Here is a 19,981-nt window from a genome sequence, read left to right on the forward strand (position 1 = left end):
ACTATCGCTGAAAATGGAGTCTCCATTTAACTATCTCCTTGAGAGAGCCGTTTTCCTCAAACCTCCCCAAGGAAGAGCTGCACGGCGCTTTTCATCCCTTGACAGGTGTGTGTATGTGTGTGGGGGGGGGAAGGTATCTCTCTCCAGGTGTGGCCCGGCCCAGGCGAGGCTTGCTCTGACAGCGCAAGGGGGTGTTGCCTTCAGCATCTGACGGGCTCGGCGAGGAGTCTCCCGCGCGCTCTCCCTCCTGCCCACGAATGAAAAAGCGTCGCGCGCCCAGGCGCCGGGGCGAGATGCCCGCTGGAGCTGCCGCCCGCTGGCCGCGATGTTGCACTGGAATGAGGAAGTGGAGTGGAGAGGGGAGGGACTGAGAGCGGAGCTGCCTCCTGCCCTTTCTGCCGCCCTGCTTGGGCGAGGAGCGGCGGCGGCACAGGCACATGGAGCTAGTGCTGGCGAGGTCTGGGCGAGTTGTCGGCAGCCAGCTCCGGCCAGAGCAGGTACCGTATTTGCGCCCCAGAGTGCGCGCGTCGAAATTTTGCTTTCCCTTTGGTTTGGCATTTCGGACTGGCGCCGGCCGCTGTTTTTCTCTCTTTCTCTCACAACACCTGTTTGAGCTCTTGGCCAGCGAACTTTCTGGACGGGAAGCAAAAGTTTTGGTAAGAAGTGAGAGGAAGGCGGAGAGTAGCTTACCAAGAAGTTCTCGCGCTCGGAGCAAGTGGCAAGGAGTTCCTTCTTCTGTCCCGAGTTCTCCTCTATTATGTCACAGCTCATCGCGAATAAATGCTACGTTGAATTCGATTTAGTTTACAGTCGGAAACTACAAAATATTTGCATATAAAAAAGGGGGGGACGTTAGTAACTTTTAAAAGGATGGACTGGCTAAATGTAGGAGTTGGCTTTTCTGCTTTGGGAGGAAGGCGCTTGCACTTTTTTTGAAAAAACAATAATAATAGCAAAGTGATCTATTTCTGTCTGTCAACAAGAGATGAAGAGTTTGGGTTACTGATTTTAATTTCTAAAGTGATAATCTCAGCAAAGGGGCTATTTCAGTGTGTAAAAATCTAAACTTGAAGGGAAAACTACAAAAAAACTAAGTCAAAAGAAAAAGATATGATAAGCAGGCAATAAGTTTCAGAAGCCCTTGAGGAAAAATGCAGGTTTTTTTAATTGTTATGTAAACGCTAAAACTATTTCGTTATAAGTTTTTCAGAAATTATGGCTACATATGCCTACGAAAAGTGGTAAACATTACAAATCATCTTATCATTGTTCACAAATGGATGAAAAGAAGATAATGGATATTTTGTAAGGGGATGTTCATTCAGAGATCCAAAGAAGGTAATTGAAGGCTAATTCAAACCCAAGAGATGAGCCATGTTAGCTGTATCATGGCTAACATTCCAAATGGTAGCCGCTGGAAGCAAACTCAGCAATGTCCTGTGAAAGCCTAAACACATGCTTAGTCTTAGATGATGTAGGCAAGAGCCTATTTTATCAGATGCAGCTTAAACTATGGAAGCATTTCTCACAAGTAAACTCATATCCACAGACCATGTTCACTAAAATGCAGATTTATGCAATTTACACTGAAATCTTATTTATGTCTATTCAGTCCCATCGACTTAAATAAAGTTTGTTTTGCTTGTGAAAGGATGTAAGACAGCAATCATAAACAATCTTTATAGTTATGTATTAAAGAGTGGTGTTAAAGGGGTTGTAAAAAATAATTCAAGACTTACTGAAGCTAGTAGAACATTAGATATTAGAATGTGTGTTACCAGAAAATTGACATGCAAAAGAAGTTACGATTAAACATTTTCAGCAGGTATTTCAGAGTGAGTTTCCTTCATGTTCATGAAGAAAGAGTTTATATTTTTAATATTCTATATACTATTTTAATTTCTTGTTACTGGATTTTGAAGGAAAAAATGATAAGCTTCTGTGTTTTTGAATAAATACTCATGCTGTAGGCAGCATTTTAAACAAACAATTAGCACTGGGTTTTGATTATTGTATTAACAGTTTAGTTTAAGGGCCAAATTGTTGTTTCATGACGAAACTGTCATTTGGCTAATAGGTTGTCTAATAAACATTTTTGAAAACCAATATGATCTGTGAATTTTAAAAGGCAGACTGGATTGAATGTAGTTAGAAAAAGTGCTTTTAAAAAGTTTCTTAGAAGTTTATTTCTCGTCAATACTACGTTACTTATACTTTTGCAGATAATTTTTATCAGTAGAAAGTATGTGCACTTATAAAAATTGGAGTGGCTAACAATAGCAGTGTTTTAAAATTGTATGAACCACTGGAGCAATAAGAAAATTGGTTCTAAAGCTAAAACCAGACACATTTTTAAAAAGTAATATTATTGTACCAAAAATGTATTTGCTTTGTGCTACATAATGTAGGGCTCCAGATTATTTCTGATAAGTGTATATCAAGAAGTAAAAAAGAAAGAATGAGGAGGTCTACAGTGCTTGTCAAAAAGATAGGCAGCAAAAGATAGGTGTTGTTAGTTGCACGGTATGAAGCCAAAGCTAAACATTTTTAGGAAATTTAAAACTATATCATTTCCTACATTTATTGGCATATATAGCACATCCTCCAGTCAGGAAAAAAATGTGTTTTAGGGCAGGCATATTAGCGATTAGGATGTTTGAGAACATGAGCTTTTTTGCACAATGGAAATGTATATTTTATAACGTATCCAGGTATAGTGTAGTCAAAGTGAACAATTTAAATGATGCTTGAGTTCCTCCTTGAAATTACCTTCATGTAAAACTGCAGTCCTGAGCAAATATGGTTAGAGGTGAAAGGGATTATTTTCATTATGTATGAAAAAAATCCACAGCATCCAGGTTGTAGAATGGTTTTAGAAGTGTGTTTCAAATTATCAAAGTCGCAAAAATAGGTTGCACCCTACCTTCAGTTTAGGTTATTGGGCTGGGTGCACTACAAGTTTCCTCTTTCTGAAGAAGTGGAATTCTTTATGCAAAGCATTGAAACTAGGTTGAAGTGACTGATTTAACTCTGTTTCCTCAGATGTTCTTGCCAGACAAGTAAATTTGTTCCATTTTGTCCACTTACATTTTATATATTAATAATTAAATGAAAGAAACCATAGACCTGTATTTAATGGGGGAGGGAGATTAGGGTTGGTCTTCCGGGATGCAACATGGTCTGTTTCATAATGGGCAAAGTTTTTGCACTGGATTTAAAGACATCTGAGAAAAAAACTTCAGCGCTCCCTAGTACTTTTAAGGTCAGATTCCTGTCTTTAAGCAGAATCAGTTGTTTTATACTTAAGAGCATACATATATTTATTGCAGATTAAATGTGGACTCAAAATATAAAAAGTTATTTTCCAGGTCTAAGGGGTAGATCTTTTTATCAAAAAAAATCTTTTTATGATAATGTGTTTGATTATCCATGAGTAGAAAAAGCTCTCCAAAGAAACACTATGTTCCATGTTACTGTGGGTGGCTAAGGGATGCCATAAGCCTGCTGGCAGATGTTTGTACCTTCTTTGCAGTTAAAGAGCTACATCCAGTTTTAATACCAGCTAGAGTAGATCCTTTGAAATGGATGGGACTCGATACACATATAATGTAGGCCCCATCCCTTTCAGTGGGTTTAGCTGGGACTAAAGTTGTATTTATCACCATGAAACATTTCATATTAAATGTAGGTTGAATATTGATTTGGCTTGATTACTGAGACTATTGTTATTTTAATTTTTAATAAAAAGTTGTGTTCTCATCCAAATATTTCACATTCAGTCTTTTTAATATTTTAAAATTTAATGTATACTGTTAAGATTTTCAGCCCACCCATACCCATATTAGGAAGGGCAGCTTTCAGGTCTACTTGAAAATGTAGCATACAGATTAAAGGAAGGAGCAAATTTGGCAATCTACATGTTTGCCATGGAGGGCATACTTGTCAGTTTCTATGTCCAAAGTTTTATGATTCTAATTATCTGGCACATTGATGCTATGCCACTGTAGTGCTATATATCTGATCTTTCATTGATATGGTTAAACCTTTTTAGGGTTCTCATCTACTAGAATAGTTGTAAGCACTCATAGTTTTTTTGTTTTAAGGGTCCTGCATCGACGTTTTTGCATTATGTAGGTTGGCTTATATGTATTTGGTTGGTTGAATGTAAGTGATGATCAACTGAGTATTATTCTCGTAGGTAAAAACAAAATAAAATATATAGAAGTATACAAATGTGGTGACACCATAGAGACAGTTATATTTTAATGTGAGCTTTCGTGGACAAGCCCACTTCCTCAGACATATATCTGAGGAAGTGGACTTATCCAAAAAAGTTCACATTGGAATATAAGTCTCTAAGGTGCCACCATGTTTTTCTTTTTTATTTGTTCTCTTACTTATATATATTATTTTTATTTTGTTTTTACCTAGGAGAATAGTACTCAGTTAATCACAATCTACATTCAACCAACCAAATACATTTAAATAAACCTGCATAATGCAAAAACGTCAACACGGGTCCCTTTTAAAAATAAACTATGAGTGCTTAGTATTTATAATATTTACCATTCATAGTTAAAATGGACTATCTTTAATATTTATTTTTTCATTCACTCTTATTGTAATGGAGCAGAAAAAAAAAAGAAATGTGCCTTTAAATCTCAGTTGTGTGAATTTAAATATCCTCCCAATCAAATTGTTTAAAGTTTGCCCACCTAAATATTTATTATTTGTGCACCTTAATACCAGGATGTTTCCTTAAAGTTAGCTACTTTTAAAATAGAGATATTTGTTTGAGGCTCTGACAAAAAAGATTTTCTGAATTTTGTCCAAGTTTGTCAAAGAGTGCTATTATTTTTAGGAGGCCCAATGTGGAAACCCCTAAGTAAAGTTTTGCAGATTGTCTAATTAAGTAAGTAGAACAGAAGATGGATTAACCGTTTCTGAGTTGGTTTGGTTCCTTTCAAAATCACAGGGTTCCATTTCCCCCAAGGAAATACGTTTGGAACGCTGGCACCAAGACTGCAATAGCAGAGAGGTACTACCGAGCATGTTTCATATGCTGTCTTCAATTGTATGGTGGCTTTGACAACCATGGGATCCTACAGAGTTTTCACATGTCCTTAATATGCCATTTCTGAACATCAGGATAAGGACATGCATCAACTCCTTTCCTTTTTATTAACATTCACTGTTGGGTTTTTAAAAATTAATTTTCAAAACCCAGTTTTAATTTTCAAAATCCAATTATTCATTCATTAATTAAAAATTAATTTAGCTGAGACTATTTGCATACCAACAACTTTCCTGAAATTTATAGTAAGCAGAAAACCCATGATTCTGGATTCTGCAAGGAAAAAACACAACAGGATGCATGTGGAGGCATGCCTTTTTGTACCCTGAGAAACACAAGCGATTTACTTTAACCAGTCTCCGGTTTTATTAGCCAGGAATTGTGATGACCCTTTAGGGTACGAAGGGTAGAAAACTACAAAATATTTCCTTTCTGACATTTTCTTCATTCATGGTATTTGTGCAGAGAGCTCAGAGAAACTTTTTTGCTTGACAACAATCCTGTAAAGTGGAGAGTAAACTGATTTCGTGTGAGTAGCTCAAGATCACTTGTAAAAGAGTAAGAACAGCTCACCTGTAAGAAAGGCACATCTAGTTAGCATGTGTGTTTCCAGCAGTGGTTTGGCAGATGCCTGTCGGAAGCTTAAAATATTTCCCAGCTTGAATCAGAGCCCAGGTAGTGCCTTCTTATGAGGCCAATGCCTAAAAAAAGGTCTTTTCTACAACCTAGGTTCTTAACGTGGGCGATAATGCCCCCCAGGGGGCGATTTCATTTTTCATGGGGGCGGTAGAACGAAAAGGGGCGGCGTGGGGGCGCTGGAGCAGAAGGGAGCGGTAGGGGGGCGCTGGAGCAAGCCAAACCTGTGAAGATGGCTGCAGCCTTTTTACATTGTGCATGAATATATATTTTCCTCCAATTTTAATTTAGTTTCAGACTTTTTGTCTTGAAATTTTTAGTTCCTGAATTTGTTTTTATGCCCTTTTTATATTTCTTTTTGTGTCTTAAAATTCACTTGCAACTAAATCATTAAATGTTACTTTTTGGGGGGCATTTCATTTTCTTGGAATTTAATTTTGTTTTCAGGGGTCATTGGATTTAAGTGTCTTAAATAAATAAATAAATAAATAAATAAATAAATAAATAAATAAATAAATAAATAAATAAGATAAATAAATAAGATAACATCACCGCGGGGAGGGGGGCGATGATAACTTCCTCAATGGCTCAAGGGGGCGTTTCTTTCAAAAAGGTTAAGAACCACTGTTCTACAACATTCAGACATCACTTGAAGCCATCGTAACTCACTTCTTCACACTGTCACCTGAAGCAAATTGTTCATCATGTCGTACAGCTTTGCTTGTGTATATGTATTATGTACCATCAAATTCCTTGTGACTTACGATGACTTTAGAAAGGTATTGACAGCTGCAAGGAGTGGTTAACGATTGCAACTTTTCCCAGTAAGTTCCCCTGGTCAAGCTGGGATTTGAATCCAGATCTCCAAAGTCATAATCTACCACTCTATCCACTATACTGGACAGGCTCCCCAAAGTCTTTCACAGTAAAGAGGTTGAAGAGTTTTTGCTTGTGTGGGACTGAATCAATGGAGAGAACCCATTGTCTGCATCACTCAGCTTTGCTAAGTTTAGTATGTGACCTCAGCTAAAAAGCAATTGCTGATCAACGAGGAGAATAGATGTGATTGAAAAAAGAATATCAGAATACCCTTGCACATGCATTTGTGCATTCTCTCCAAATGGTTTTTAAAAAGAGAGGTAGAGAAACCCACCAGACAGGATCATTTTGGCTGTAGCAACTGAAAGTATTTTTTTCAACAAAATGGTTTAAATTGCCTCCTCTTTGTTATATAGAGGTATTATTTCTGTTTGCTTTTGGTCTCATTGTGAATTACCATTTTTTCATTAATACAATGTATGTCCTATTCTGGAAAACAGGTTGAAAATCCCAAGCACTCGTTGCCATCTATCCCAAGGCAGGTGCCCATAACTGTATAGACTCACTTTTCACAAGTTCAGGGATTGCTTGTCTCAAACGGATGATTTCAGTCTGCAGAGGAAAGCATAGGCCTCATTAAAGGCAAGCAAACCACCCAGATTTCTCTTGTTATGATGAGATGCTACAAACCTTCCTAAACTGTGTCTCAGCTTAGTGCATAAAGCAGCTTCTTTTGAGGCTTCCTCAGCCCAGCTATTCAGGCTACATGCGCATTTAAGGAATGTGATATTTGTAAGACATACCACACAGTAGTGATTGTTGCTTAGATGTGCCCAAGGAAGCCAATATGAAAATGGTATTCTTTGGCTGGTCAGCCCCATTCATTAATTGTCAAAATGAAAAAAGCTGTGTTAGATCAGATCTAGTAAGCTGTTCCCCCATTCCTGATCCCTGTGATCAGTCTGAGAGTCCTGAGTTAGGTGGCAACACGCAGGCAAGAGTAACTGTCATTGTTGAGTAATTAGAGTAACTCTCCTTTGTATCATGAAGACCATCTATCAACATCGTGTTCAATGTACGTATGCTTGGGCTATAGGACCTAGGATGTTCCCTAAAACTGCTGGGAGGAGGAAACGGGCAAAAAGCTTATTCCTCCATTTCTGAAATTGTAACGTACAACTACTATTCAGAGAAATCTCTACCCTTAGGTGAAAAATACAGATTCCTGGGTCAGTGGGAAGCAGATGTACAGAGAAACTACATAAACATTGCAATTTTTCAATAATACAATAGAGATAATTTTAGATGATGAATAGGTTTAAAAGCCAGTAGAAGTCAAATTGATCAGTTTTATTTGGAGGTAAAGATGAACTGGAGTTTAGAAGAGTTACTGTTTGTTTGTTTGTTCATTTGTTCATTAATGGGGGAGGCAGTCTCCAATTCTGAGTCAAAAATAGCTTTTCTAACCCATAGGAAGAACCAATGGACAACAAAGTCACAACTTCATATAAAAATCCTTTTCCCTCTAGAATAGAATTCCACTGCCAAATGGCCAAATTTAATGTTCTCTAGTGTTTTGGAAGCTTTCAAATTCTCTAGAGCAGTAGTTCCCAACCTTGGATCCCAGATGTTCTTGGACCAAAACTCCCGGACATCTTCCTCACTAGCTGTGCTGTCCAGGATTTCTGGGAGATGCAGTCCAAGAACATCTGGGGACCTGAGGTTGGGAACAACTACTCTAGAGGTCTTCATTATACAAGATAGGAAATAAAAGCTATGGATAATGTTGAAACAGAATCCCCTCTGCAGATAATGATTCCAAAAAAACCCCCCTGAATTTACCATTAAAGCACCAGGCAGAGCCTAAGATACATGCTTGTGGCCTCTTCCTGTCTTAAATCTGGACTCCACCACTGCAACATCAGCTCAGCCCAGATTTCCTCTTTGCTTGCTATTTTTGCATGGGTAGCTCATGACCAGGGTAGCGAGCATCCCCTCTTAAATTTGGGGGTAATATGCCCCTCCATTTTATCTTTTGAAGAGTGGTGAAAATGACAAGGTTTGTATCATACTGTCTGATCTCTGAATTGGCTTAATTATGGCAGTGCCCTAATACAGATTTTTGTTTTGGTGCGTGCTCTTTTAGTTTTAAAGATATCACATAAACAAACTATACTGTGTTGGTCCACATGCAAACATTCAAGATCCAAATCAGGAAATATGTGTACGATTCTGCACTGTGCGATAGATGGTTGTACAGTTTTAGCCTGTTTTCCTTCTGGGTCATCTATTGGAGATTCTTAACTGCCGCATGCGATCAGCTCTTTACAAACTTTGTGTGGAGGCAGATTCTGTTCACTTGTGCTTTTAATCTGAGTGGTTTGAGCTTTTAAAATGGTAGTGATATTTGTAGTATCTCTTCAAGATCAGCCACTTGGTTGGGTTTTAATCTAAATACAAGTAGCTCTAACTTTTTGCCACTTGAACAGAAGTGAATAGGGCAGTAGAAGTGGAAGAGAAATTATGTGCAGCAGACCAAATATAGCAAGCAAAAGTTTAAGTAGCTTACGTTAGGGGAGGTGGGAATAAAAATGACAGTGGCTTTTGCCTTCCCACATCAATAGTGAATCCATTAACTTGAGTGGAAAAAGAAAAGTGACCGTGGCAGCCATTCTAGACATACCTGGAAGTGAGCTCCATTGAAAACAAGGAGACTGACTTTTGGGCAGAAACATCCAGAGGTGTGCTGTAATTGAAGTGGTGAAAAGGACTGTCTGTGTAACGCTGGGTCAGAGACAACTGCATTAATCATTTTAACCCACCCCACTGAAATTAATGGGATGTCACTCGTTTAAAACTAGAGTCGGCAAACATAGTAGAAGTGCTGTCAGATACTGAAGTAAGAAAACGGAAACAAGTTTAAGATTAGGATTCCTTTTGCCTGCTTGAGGTGAAAAAATGTATCTAGGATTTCAAGTTGATAGATTCCTTTTTTTATTTAAAATGTTTCAAACAGCTCTGAAGATATTAGGAAGCAGTGTCAGAACTACCGAAAACATCCAACAACTGAACAGATTAAACAGACTGGATTTTTGTGCTTATTACATTTTGTGTGTTGCATTTTGCATGCTCTGGCAAAATATTGGTTTTTATTTGTAATTCAGTTTTGGCTTATTTTAGGGTAGCACATTATGTACAAGCAGGTGGATATCCCGGTTCACTTAATATCTTGTTTCCCTCGGTCATAGTTTATTAAGGCTTTATTTAAGGATAACAAAATGCAGAATAGAATGGAGTACTTCAGTTCATTGCATAAAAGAGGAAAATTTGGCAGATACAGATTATTATAACGGTGTGAGAAAAGCTGCATTTACAGAAACTCCATCTTCTGTTGACTGTTCAAGATATATGGACCCTAACTGTGTTTGCATTGGTCACCTGTTTTTTTTCTCTCAGGTCAAAATAAATCAGAAATTTTGGGCACTCCGTGGGCTTAATAAAATACTTTCCTGATTCCAGATCTTTGCAATGTAAAAAAAAAATTACAAAATGAACAGGAAGTTGAATGTTGAGAAGATTGTCAAGGTTGCAAAGTTGTCCAGAGACGGCCATGGCTAAACTCATTAGTTTCATTGTGTTTAAGCACAGTTAGTTCTCCACACAAAAATGTTTTTTTAAATATAATTTCATATGATTTCTAGTATTTCCCAAATATGGATATTTTTGTCTACTACTCTGAACACAGATGTATAAAATCAAAGAGAATTTTAAAAATTGCAAAAAGAAGATGAACCCTTTATTATCACATATTGTTAGTGTTATGTGCCATCAAGTCATCTCCAACTAATAGTGACCCTATGAATGAGTGGTTTCCAAAATATCCTGTCCTCAACTGCCTCAGCTGTAGTTAACTAAAACCTGTGGCTTCCTTTAGTGAGTCAGGTCATCTTGTGTTTGGTCTTCCTCTTTTCCTTCTGCCTTCTACCTTTCCCCGCATTATTGTATTTTCCAGAGAATCCTGCCTTCTCATGATATGCCCAAAATATTACGTATATTGGTGTAAATCAAGTTAAACAGAAGGAGAGTCTGGTATACATTTTTACAAGCAGTAATCATTTGTTTACAACAGATCATTTTGTTGGATTTTGTGGAAATCTTTGTTTCAGTTCACTGCATGCATGAGATTGTGGTTTCTATTCAGAACCAATATTTCACATTTAAATTCCTTTCTTTTCTTTAACCGAAGATCAAGACACTTTGAATGTGCAGGCCATTCCTGCTAACGTTTCCTTCAAAGCAACTTCCTCTGAATTCAATAGGATTTATTCCAGAACATTGTACATTATCCTCATGGTGATTTGTATGAAATGTTGCCTACATGCTTTTAATTTGAACCATTTATTCCAATAACTAGCTAGCATAAAAAACAGAAAAAAACAGTATTTTTTCTATAGAAAAGTTTCAAATAGGTGCTAAGAGGGAAAAGGAGGAAATTATCTTAATTATAAACTTTTTTCTTACACATCTCAGTACTCGTAAGGAGGAAAAACTTAACTGGAAATGAGAGAAAGCCTGGTATGTTTCTTAGTTTTTGTTGCTAGAAGAGGCTTTTTTGTTAGTTATTATTTGTAGTGTGCTGCAGAGGAAATTAAAAATAGAATTAAAATGGTTCTAAAGTCGAATCTTTCATAGGGATTGAGAGGTCTACTTTATTAAATTCCAGTAATAAAGTTAATTATCAGCTGCTGGTAGATATTGAACACTTTTAATTAAAATTGGTATGCAGTTTTGGGCAATGATTTTCAACACATACATCCAGAAGATACTACATTTTTAGTCTAGTGAAAACTCTGGTCTGAGAAATTCTAATTGTTGGGCAGTCTAAGCAAACAATGAAGTCAATGAGTCAATCCATCAACCAGTTATTTTTTAAAAAGAAAGTATATAAGAAATGCCTTGCAGGGTCAAGGTGTGGATGTGCCCACTCTGTCTTTCTGTAGTAAACCATAGTCATTCAGATTGTTTCTGAAAACTCGGAGCAAGGAATGATGGTAACAGGCCAGATACGGGGGTGGGGAAGATTAGCAGTAGTATTTAAAATGCATGGGCATAGTGCCTTTGCAATGGTAGATTCATTTCCCTCATGGATTTTTCTGAATCCATTTAAAACCATTTAAGCTTGTTGCTGTTACTACATCTAATAATAGAATACTATAATGTTAATAATGTGATGCATGGAATAAGTATCTTATGCATATCCTGATGTCACTATTATTAATTTAACTGTATGACCATATGTTTTAATGACCCTTTGATCAGATAGGGCACAAGAGGAGAGGCTCCTTGTTTGCCTTGAGGCTCACAACTACCTGATAAAAGTAACCTAAAGTCAAGTCCAAAATTCTACAGTTGAAAAACAGGGCAAAATTTGATTTCTTCTGAAATCATATAAATAAAACTGCAGGCTACCAGGTGTGTGTTAAATACACATTTTCCCACTGGGAGTCCTGCTTTTTCCTGATGGCATATGTCTAAAATATGTGATTGTTAAGCATACAGTTAACATATGCTGTTGAGACACTAGAAATGGAGAATGGGTTGCAAGCATCTTTGGGGTTGGCAGTGTCTACAGATCATGGCTGAAGGGACAAGCACAGGAATGTGAACTCTGTGAATTGAACACAGTCTCTCTACAGTCCTTTCTCGACCATAAATCCTCTTTTGCACAAAATCACAGAGCTGATCAAAATTGATGACTTAAAAAAAAACTTTAAAATCTCATTTTTAAAACTTTAAACCTGATTATAACGTTTCTTAAACTGATTTCTAAGTTTTTCAAATGTTCATATCCCTTTGAAATTTTTTAAAATGTAATTTAAAATACTTTACAGCTCAAAAATCCCATTATGGGATAGAAATTATAAATTCTGATCTCATATTGTGAGACAATGCAGTTATATCTTATAAGAAATTTATACAGGGCCTAGCACTTCTAAGTTTTCAGAGTAGCAGAACTTCAGAGTCCAAATTCCTGCCAGAACAAAACAAGCCACAGCTAAGGGCATGTCTAGAGAGGCATTTGTTTTGTGTGTAGCTGAGACAGATTGGTCAAACTCTTTTTTTTCCCTTTGGTGTTCACATGAGGAGCAGACCAATTTGCCCCCAGGTCACCCCGACCCACACTTTTTTGGCTCAAATGCAGTATGAATTTTTATCACAAGGAGAACCTTAAAGAAGCAAGGTCAGATACAAATGCTTTCTGGACTGCTGCATGACAAAGCAGTAAACCTGGCCTTAGTCTTACACTCTGCCTTTTGTAAGATCCACATGTTTCCAAACACACTCCTCTCAGTTCCACTCAAAATTTATACGCAATGCTCCAAATTTATTTTACTTTAGCATAGGAAGTTGCAACTAGAATAAGCCCATTGGAATCAATGGAGGTTATGGAGCAGTTAGCTTATCATATCCCCATGGTTTCAGTGGGCCTATTGCAAAATCATTTACTGTGCGAAGCAGCAGGATTTGAGCCAATATGTTTCTTGAAGAAAAAAAAAACACCTTGGACATACTTTGTCATCCTACAGCCCAAGGTAAGCCCCATTTTGAAGTCCCATACTTTTGGTGGGAAACATAAATGTACTTGAATCAAAAGGCATTTTTTTTAAAAAAGGACTTTTTTAATATAAGTTGGATCAGAGTCATAATAAATGATGGAATTGTACTGAAAATATGTTGGGGTTTCTGTTCCATGCAATGGAATATTATTTCCCACAAATTGCTGGCCTGGAAAAACCAACTGCCAATGCAGAGTGTGGACCAGAAATGAACTATGTTGCTTTATCACATAGGTTCTTAACCTGTGGTCCACAGACCCCTGTGATCCACAGGGAATCTGCAAAGGGTTGAAGAAAGGTTTTGATCTTTTGCAGTTAAAATAGAAAGCAAGCAAGCAAGCAAGCAAGAATGAATGGAAGCAAGAAAGAAACAACACCTTTCTTGTCTGCGTAAAACTAGTGTAAAACCTGCAGCCTCCATTAAAAACAATAAAAAGTAAAAATCAGTTATGAAAATAACTGTTTGATAGCAAATAACTGTTTGATATTTTTGCACACAGTGAGACCATGCAAGTGAATGACACTGAGTGGCTGAGAGACAACATGTGATATTTCTTGCTACTGTGCAGAGTAGCAAGGGTTTCAAAGTGCAGAAGCCGCGGGAAGTGAGACTCGGAGTCAGTCGGTGTCAGTGTGAATGAGTGTTCAGATGGACTTCATGACTGTGTTTCTTCTGCAGTTTTTGCTAATAAAACTGTTTGGTTATTGTCAGGTAAAGTGACTTTTCAATATCATCACTGTGAATTTCGTAACAATACATTTTAGCTGAGCCTCCAAATGGATCGCTAGCTGAATTTGAAATGTTGAAGAACTGACACTGTTGATGAAGGTGCATCCTTTTCAAATCAAAATGAAGTTTCCTCTAGTCATCTTAAAAAGTGTTGCCATTATACCTAGGAATATCTGTCAATGAGACCCTTCACAAGAAAATTTAAATCAATATTTGATGCATTTTAGGGTTTTAAATTTTGAGTTAAGTCTTGGTGGTCCAAAGCAACAAAGTACAGTATATTTAAAGAGGGTTTGTAGTAAAGGTGAAGAACCTCTGCTTTATCTAATTACTATGTAGGGCCAGCAAGGCTGAGCAAGGGAGGCACCTCACTCCTAAATTTCACTTGGCTCTCCTCACTCACAAGCTATTTTTGCTCTGTGTGATTAAAATATTTCACACAAAGAGACAATTTGGTAGTATATATTCAGGCTCATCTCTACAGCTTTGCGTGGGTTGATACCACATAGAACTGTTTAAGCACAGATTTTACTGTGATTTCTATCGATATATTCTCATGAAAAATTAGAATTTTTTAAAGAAATGGATCAAAAAATCTTTCAGAAGTTTTTACTTAATTATTGTATTAACCACAAAGCATTTGTTACCCTCAAAATCCCTTAAAAACTATCTTATCTTCTGGATCTTTATTTCCTTTGCTGTAGTTGATTAGTATTAATCTGAAAGTTTTAGATGGGAGAGGAACTCTGGTACTAATGTGCCTTGGACATCAGCTGACTTCAAAAACTACAGTGTTCAAAATTTAAAGGAAACTTTAGAAATGATCTCCTGCTGGATTTAGGAGGAATCTTTTGTTTGTTTGTTTAACTGGAATAATGCTAAATAGAAAACTATGAACTGGAAAAACCTCTTCTTGTCTGAACTCTGCCACTTTTACAAAGTGAGACAAAGTAACAAATAAACAAAACAAAGCTATCTTGTAGAGATTGTTTTTAAAAATATGGAGACATGGAGGGGGATTTACACTAAATCACAGTTGGTACCAGTTTAAGCCTTGCATCATTTGAATGGTGGGAAAACGCAGGTATCATCAGAACATCTGAAGTGCATCAAATACTAGCATAGGTTCCCAAACGTTTTTGCCCCATACACCACTTGCCGACTTATATGTTTTCCGTAGACCCCCTGCCCCCTGCAAAGCTTTGATACAAGTCTAAACTTACACCCCCATTTTTTCTCTCTCTGACGTGGCCCCCCTGCAAGTTGAAATCGACCCCTGGGGGTCCATATAGACCACTTTGGGATCCTATGAGAGGAACTCCTAGCCAGCAGAAAGGCAAAACAAGCCATTGTAGCAATTAAAGTTGCAGAAGGGGTTTTCCACCATAGTAGGGTGAACTGGTGAGGATCTGGGCCTAAAACATTTTTTTTGTCATAAATTTCCATAACAATGGTCAGAAAGACAGGTTAATATGCACAAACAAAATCTCTGTTCATGCATCCTGCTCTGACAGAAAGGGAAGAGATGTGTAGGCTAGACAGTAAAGAAGTTTAGCCTAAACACTTCTAAGCTCTAATTTTAAGGAACCCCAAGTTTCAGTTTAACACACATGTTTAGCTCTCCTGTCCAGATCATCTAGACATACCCAGTGGCATGTCAGCTACTTGTCTGACAGCACGCTCTTCATGATATCCATATGAGCACAGCAGCAACCATGTGGGCAAATTCAGTCATATGGCTTTTTTCCTGCACTTGGCTGGCCCTACCTATAAGCAGAATGAGGTAATACCTTGATTCCCATATACTTCGGGGAGAAAGGCCATAATGATTCTCCTTCCCAAACAGCATTTAAAAAACTATGTCTTTGTATCTCATAAGGAGAATCTGGGCATGCTTCTTTACACTATTAAGGATCTGGTTAGTGATGATGATGGAGGAGGAGGAGGAGGACGATCTAGGGGCCTCGTGGAAACAAAAAGCTCAACTTTGTTATTCAACTTTTATTAGGACCAAAACAAAAAATTGTATTTGACAGTAGATTACTAGTGAATTTCCAGCAGCTTTTGTTCTCCATCTGTGACCTGAGAATCTAAGGGAATGAAAGGGATTATAATTATATTATAATTGCTCACATATTAAGAAAAAAAAGTTAATCTAAATGGGTGAAATTAGTGGGAATATTTTGCACATGCAATTATAAATGCTTGAGGAAGTTGAACTTGCATCAGGAGGAAGTGTGAACTACAGTGCTGAGACTTGGGTAGCTGGCGTCCAGTTGCATTACAAAGTCTTCTTAAAATTCCCAGTGAGGTTAAAGTTAATAGATATTTCACCACTGTAAAATTGTTAGGTATGAGATAACTTTGCCAGGTCTTCTAAGGTCAGACTTTGAGGGTTCAGGAACACGTAATGCTAAATGCAGTTTAGCACTGAAGGGGAGCTCAAAAGAGTTTTGATTTGCAAGGAGGAGACATTTAACTTTGCTCCCCAATAGCCATAAGGATGATTGACTATGCCCCCAGCAGCATTACAAGGAGCAAAAGCAAAATATTCTCGCTGATGCCAGTGGGAGATGATTATGATGATTTTAGGTTATGCTGGCAGCAATTTTTAATCAGTAATACTACTGGGGACGTAGAGTGTAAGAAAGTGACTTACACTCTGGCTGGTCTGCTCACTGCTGCTTCCTGTTACTGCTCTGTTAAGGAATAAAGCATCATTTTCTTCTTAGGCACTGGGGTGCTGTTCTCACCTCCCATCTTGCTACTTTTTTTTCCTCCTTGGAAATAAAGTAACCCACAACAGGGAGGAGGCAGAGATGAAAGACCCACGGCTGGCCAGCTGCAGCATGGAGAATTAGACTTTTTTAAACTTGTCTTTTTCTCCCACCCCTTTTTATTTCTATGCACCCTTAGCTAAATTCTGAGATGTGGCAACACTAGTGTGAAACAGTGGCACCAAGACCTTAAGGACTGAGACAGAAAAAAAATTGCTTTTGAAGGACAAGTTTTTAGCTACCTACATTAAGACAGATGTGTATATTTCAGAAGGAAATTGCGTTCTTCCTTTTTTCCAAGCAAAGGTGACTAAAACAGATGACAGATAGAGTGAGCCTTTCAGGCAATAATACAAACCACTTCCTTCTTCCCTCTTCTGAAATATGTGTTTATTAACAAACTCACGTATGTATGTGTTTGTGGCTGGATATCTCGGTGAATAGAGTTTGGGAGGTTGATTCCTCGCTGTGCCTTGCAAGAGAAGAGGCACGCTACACAAGCCCTTAAGACAGGGGTTCCCAGCCTTGGATCTCCAGGTGTTCTTGGACTACAACTCCCAGAAATGGTGAAGGCTTCTGGGAGTTTTGATCCAAGAACATTTGGGGACCCAAGGTTGGCAACCATTGCTCTAGAAGAAAGAGGAGATAAGCTGTTTTTGAGTTCTCTATACCAAGAAAACATTGAGAAGGATCCCCAGGAGCTGGAGTCAGCTTGATGGCATGTACTTTTTATTAATACAGCTCATTTTTTTAAAAAAAAAAATTAGAGCTGCCAAATAGTTGTTGAACTGCCCAGATATGCCTGGTATCTAAAGATTCAATTTATTGAAGAAGAGAGAAAAGAACATGCACCCTGAAATGGATCATCTATGCTGGAGCCAGACCAAATTGTGCCAGCAGGGGCAAGAAAGTAGAGGGAAGCCATAGGAGAAAAATCACTCCTGCTTCTAAAGAAGGGTATTTCTGTATGGTACTTGCATGAATGATTCATTTATTTATCATTTAATGCTTCTTGAAACAAATAGTTCAGAAGCACCCTTCAGCCTCACAGCAGATGTTCAGGCTAAGAACCAGCAAGCCAACAGCACTTAATAGGGGAGCAGGAATTGAATATTTGATTCTCATATCCAGAGAAATAAGCCCACACCAGACTTATTTATTTGCAGTAGTTCTACAACTGCATAAAGTTAAGCTGTGGGAAGGAGGTCTCCTCCTGCATGAAGGCAGCGGGAGGCCTCTGTCACTAAATGAAGGTCTGCAAGTTAGTTTTTCTTGAAGAGAGGGTACCCGAGTTGCCAGCACCGTGCTGAGAGGGTGTGCTGAGAATACCTGCTCTAGCAAAGCATTTGTTATCCACAGAGCCAGCAGATGTCCACCCCAGACTCGGGAGACCCCGGACCTCTAGTCTTACTGTCCAAGGAAAGACTTTGCCTTTTCTTTCTACTTCACTAACCCCGGACATGCTTCTCCCTGGTGTTTGTGGTCACTTTGCAGCTCTCTTCTTTGGAACATTATGTGTTGCAACAGAAGGGCAAGCAGCTTCCCAGTATTTGTTACAAATCTGTGGAGCCAGGCCATCTGTTAGCAAAACAGGAAGGCCCGGGTTCCCTTTCTCTCCAGGGCTTGGTTTGCTATTTTGGGGAGCGCCTCTTCTCCCCATGTAGAAGAAAGCTGATGTGGTTTGAAGCAACGTACTGCCGAGCATGCGAAGGCCAAAAGACTGAAGCTGCTGTTTTGCCCATCTGCCACTGCTTGAGGTGTATTCATTATTAATGGAGGTAGTGGCGGTTGCTGTTCAGATATGCAGGCCTGCCTGGGTAAATGAGACATTCTTCAGCAAATTGCTTCGTTTTTTGATTGCTGATTGTACGCGTGTCACCAAGCTGACTCAAGGTTCATCGATGCATGCTCAGTAAATTAGAAAGAACATAACTATGGATCAGCCAAGAGAATGAATTCTTTGCCTACAATGACCCAGGGCCATTTAATTTTCTGCTTAATTTTGTTGCAGTCAGTTTGCATTTTGGGTTATTATGCAGTAGGAAATTAACAATAAATAACAAATTTGGTCCTCCTGTGCTTGTAATGATATTTTTATAAATCTTTGTAATGCTCTTTTTAAAAGGATCAAGGTCTGTGCCAGCCTGATACCCCCACAAGTATGCAGGATGGGAAAGAAAGGGGGGAAAATACATTAGTCCTGCCAGATAATCTCATAGTTAAATAGGAAATATATTTTTCCCTTTCTCCCTCTCTTCTGTCTCCCTCTCCCCCCCCCCCCCCCAGTTTCTTCTGTGATTTTGTGCTTCACATTAAACTTAAGGCTTTTCTTTTTCTCTTTCTTTCAGACAACTTGAGGAAAATGGAAACAGATGGGACTCAAGATATGTCCCAAGTTTCAGGTGAGAGCACCGAAGAACATGATTTAGGAAGAGTCAGAAGCCTCTCTGGCCTGAAATCCAATTGATTCCCTATGAAAACACAGTGTTGTTATTGCCAATACTTTGGGTATTTTGTATTGCCAGACTGGAAATCAGATATAATTAATGTTTATTACTTCTATCAAACCCAGTAGTGCATGGATTCTTTTTAAGCAAAAGAAAAGAGGCAGAGAAGAAGGATTGGGGAAGAGATCAGTTGCTCCTCTGTTCATCTTCCTTGCTCTTTCAACCCATCAGTAGTTGGGGGACATTTTGATTCATGGCTAGATTTACATATATATTTTTTCAGATCCCCAAAATTACAAAACATAGCATGTATAAATTGGTTTGAGAAGAAGGATATGCTTTGTTTTTAAAAGAACTTACCTGCTGAATTATTGTTATTTCTTAAGGCTCCTGTGATCTTAAGGTCAAAATCTAAGCTATATTGCTTAGGTACCCCTCCAGGTTCAGGTCTTAACTTTTCCTGGAAACAGTTGTGAAGATAATGTTGTTGTTTAAATTTATATACCACCCTGTAGCGCTAGAGCACTCTCTGAGTGGTTTGCAACATAATTATACAAGGAACACTTTGCCCTCCAGTGAGTTGGGTACTCATTTTACTGATCTTGGAAGGATGGAAGGCTGAGTCGGGTGTGAACCAGCTACCTGAATCTGTTGGGATTCAACTCAAGTCATGAGCAGAGATTGCCTATAGTACTGACTATAGTTTAACCACTGCAGTACAGGTCTCTGTATCTGTCTTGGTACTTGACTATGCAGGTTTCTGTGTGTCAAAACAGAATTAGCCCCTTTGGGCTTCAAACATGTTTTTGAGACCTGGAAGCTTTATTATATTCCCAGTATACCTGCAATATATGCGTCTGAGGATTTGGAGGGTTAGCAGG

General features: G+C 38.3%; 1 protein-coding gene across 26 annotated transcripts in view; it reads left to right on the plus strand.

Moving 5' to 3' along the window:
* Nucleotides 1–232: 232 nt before the first annotated feature.
* The window catches only part of IKZF1 (IKAROS family zinc finger 1), a 133,574-nt gene continuing 113,825 nt past the window's right edge, over nt 233–19,981 (plus strand). For 6 of the 26 annotated variants that reach the window (XM_020806193.3, XM_020806186.3, XM_073003885.2 and 3 more), the window contains exons 1-2: nt 239–497; nt 19,002–19,055. In XM_020806193.3, the coding sequence (XP_020661852.3) occupies nt 326–497; nt 19,002–19,055 (226 nt within the window). In that variant the 5' untranslated portion in view covers nt 239–325. Of the gene's footprint in view, nt 657–3,195; nt 3,263–4,980; nt 5,039–13,762; nt 13,859–19,001; nt 19,056–19,981 lie in introns of those variants that run through there. The other 20 variants (XM_020806185.3, XM_073003882.2, XM_020806187.3 and 17 more) reach the window with 13 other exon arrangements.

The sequence above is a fragment of the Pogona vitticeps genome, chromosome 6 (genome assembly GCF_051106095.1).
Source record: "Pogona vitticeps strain Pit_001003342236 chromosome 6, PviZW2.1, whole genome shotgun sequence".
NCBI lineage: Eukaryota > Metazoa > Chordata > Lepidosauria > Squamata > Agamidae > Pogona > Pogona vitticeps.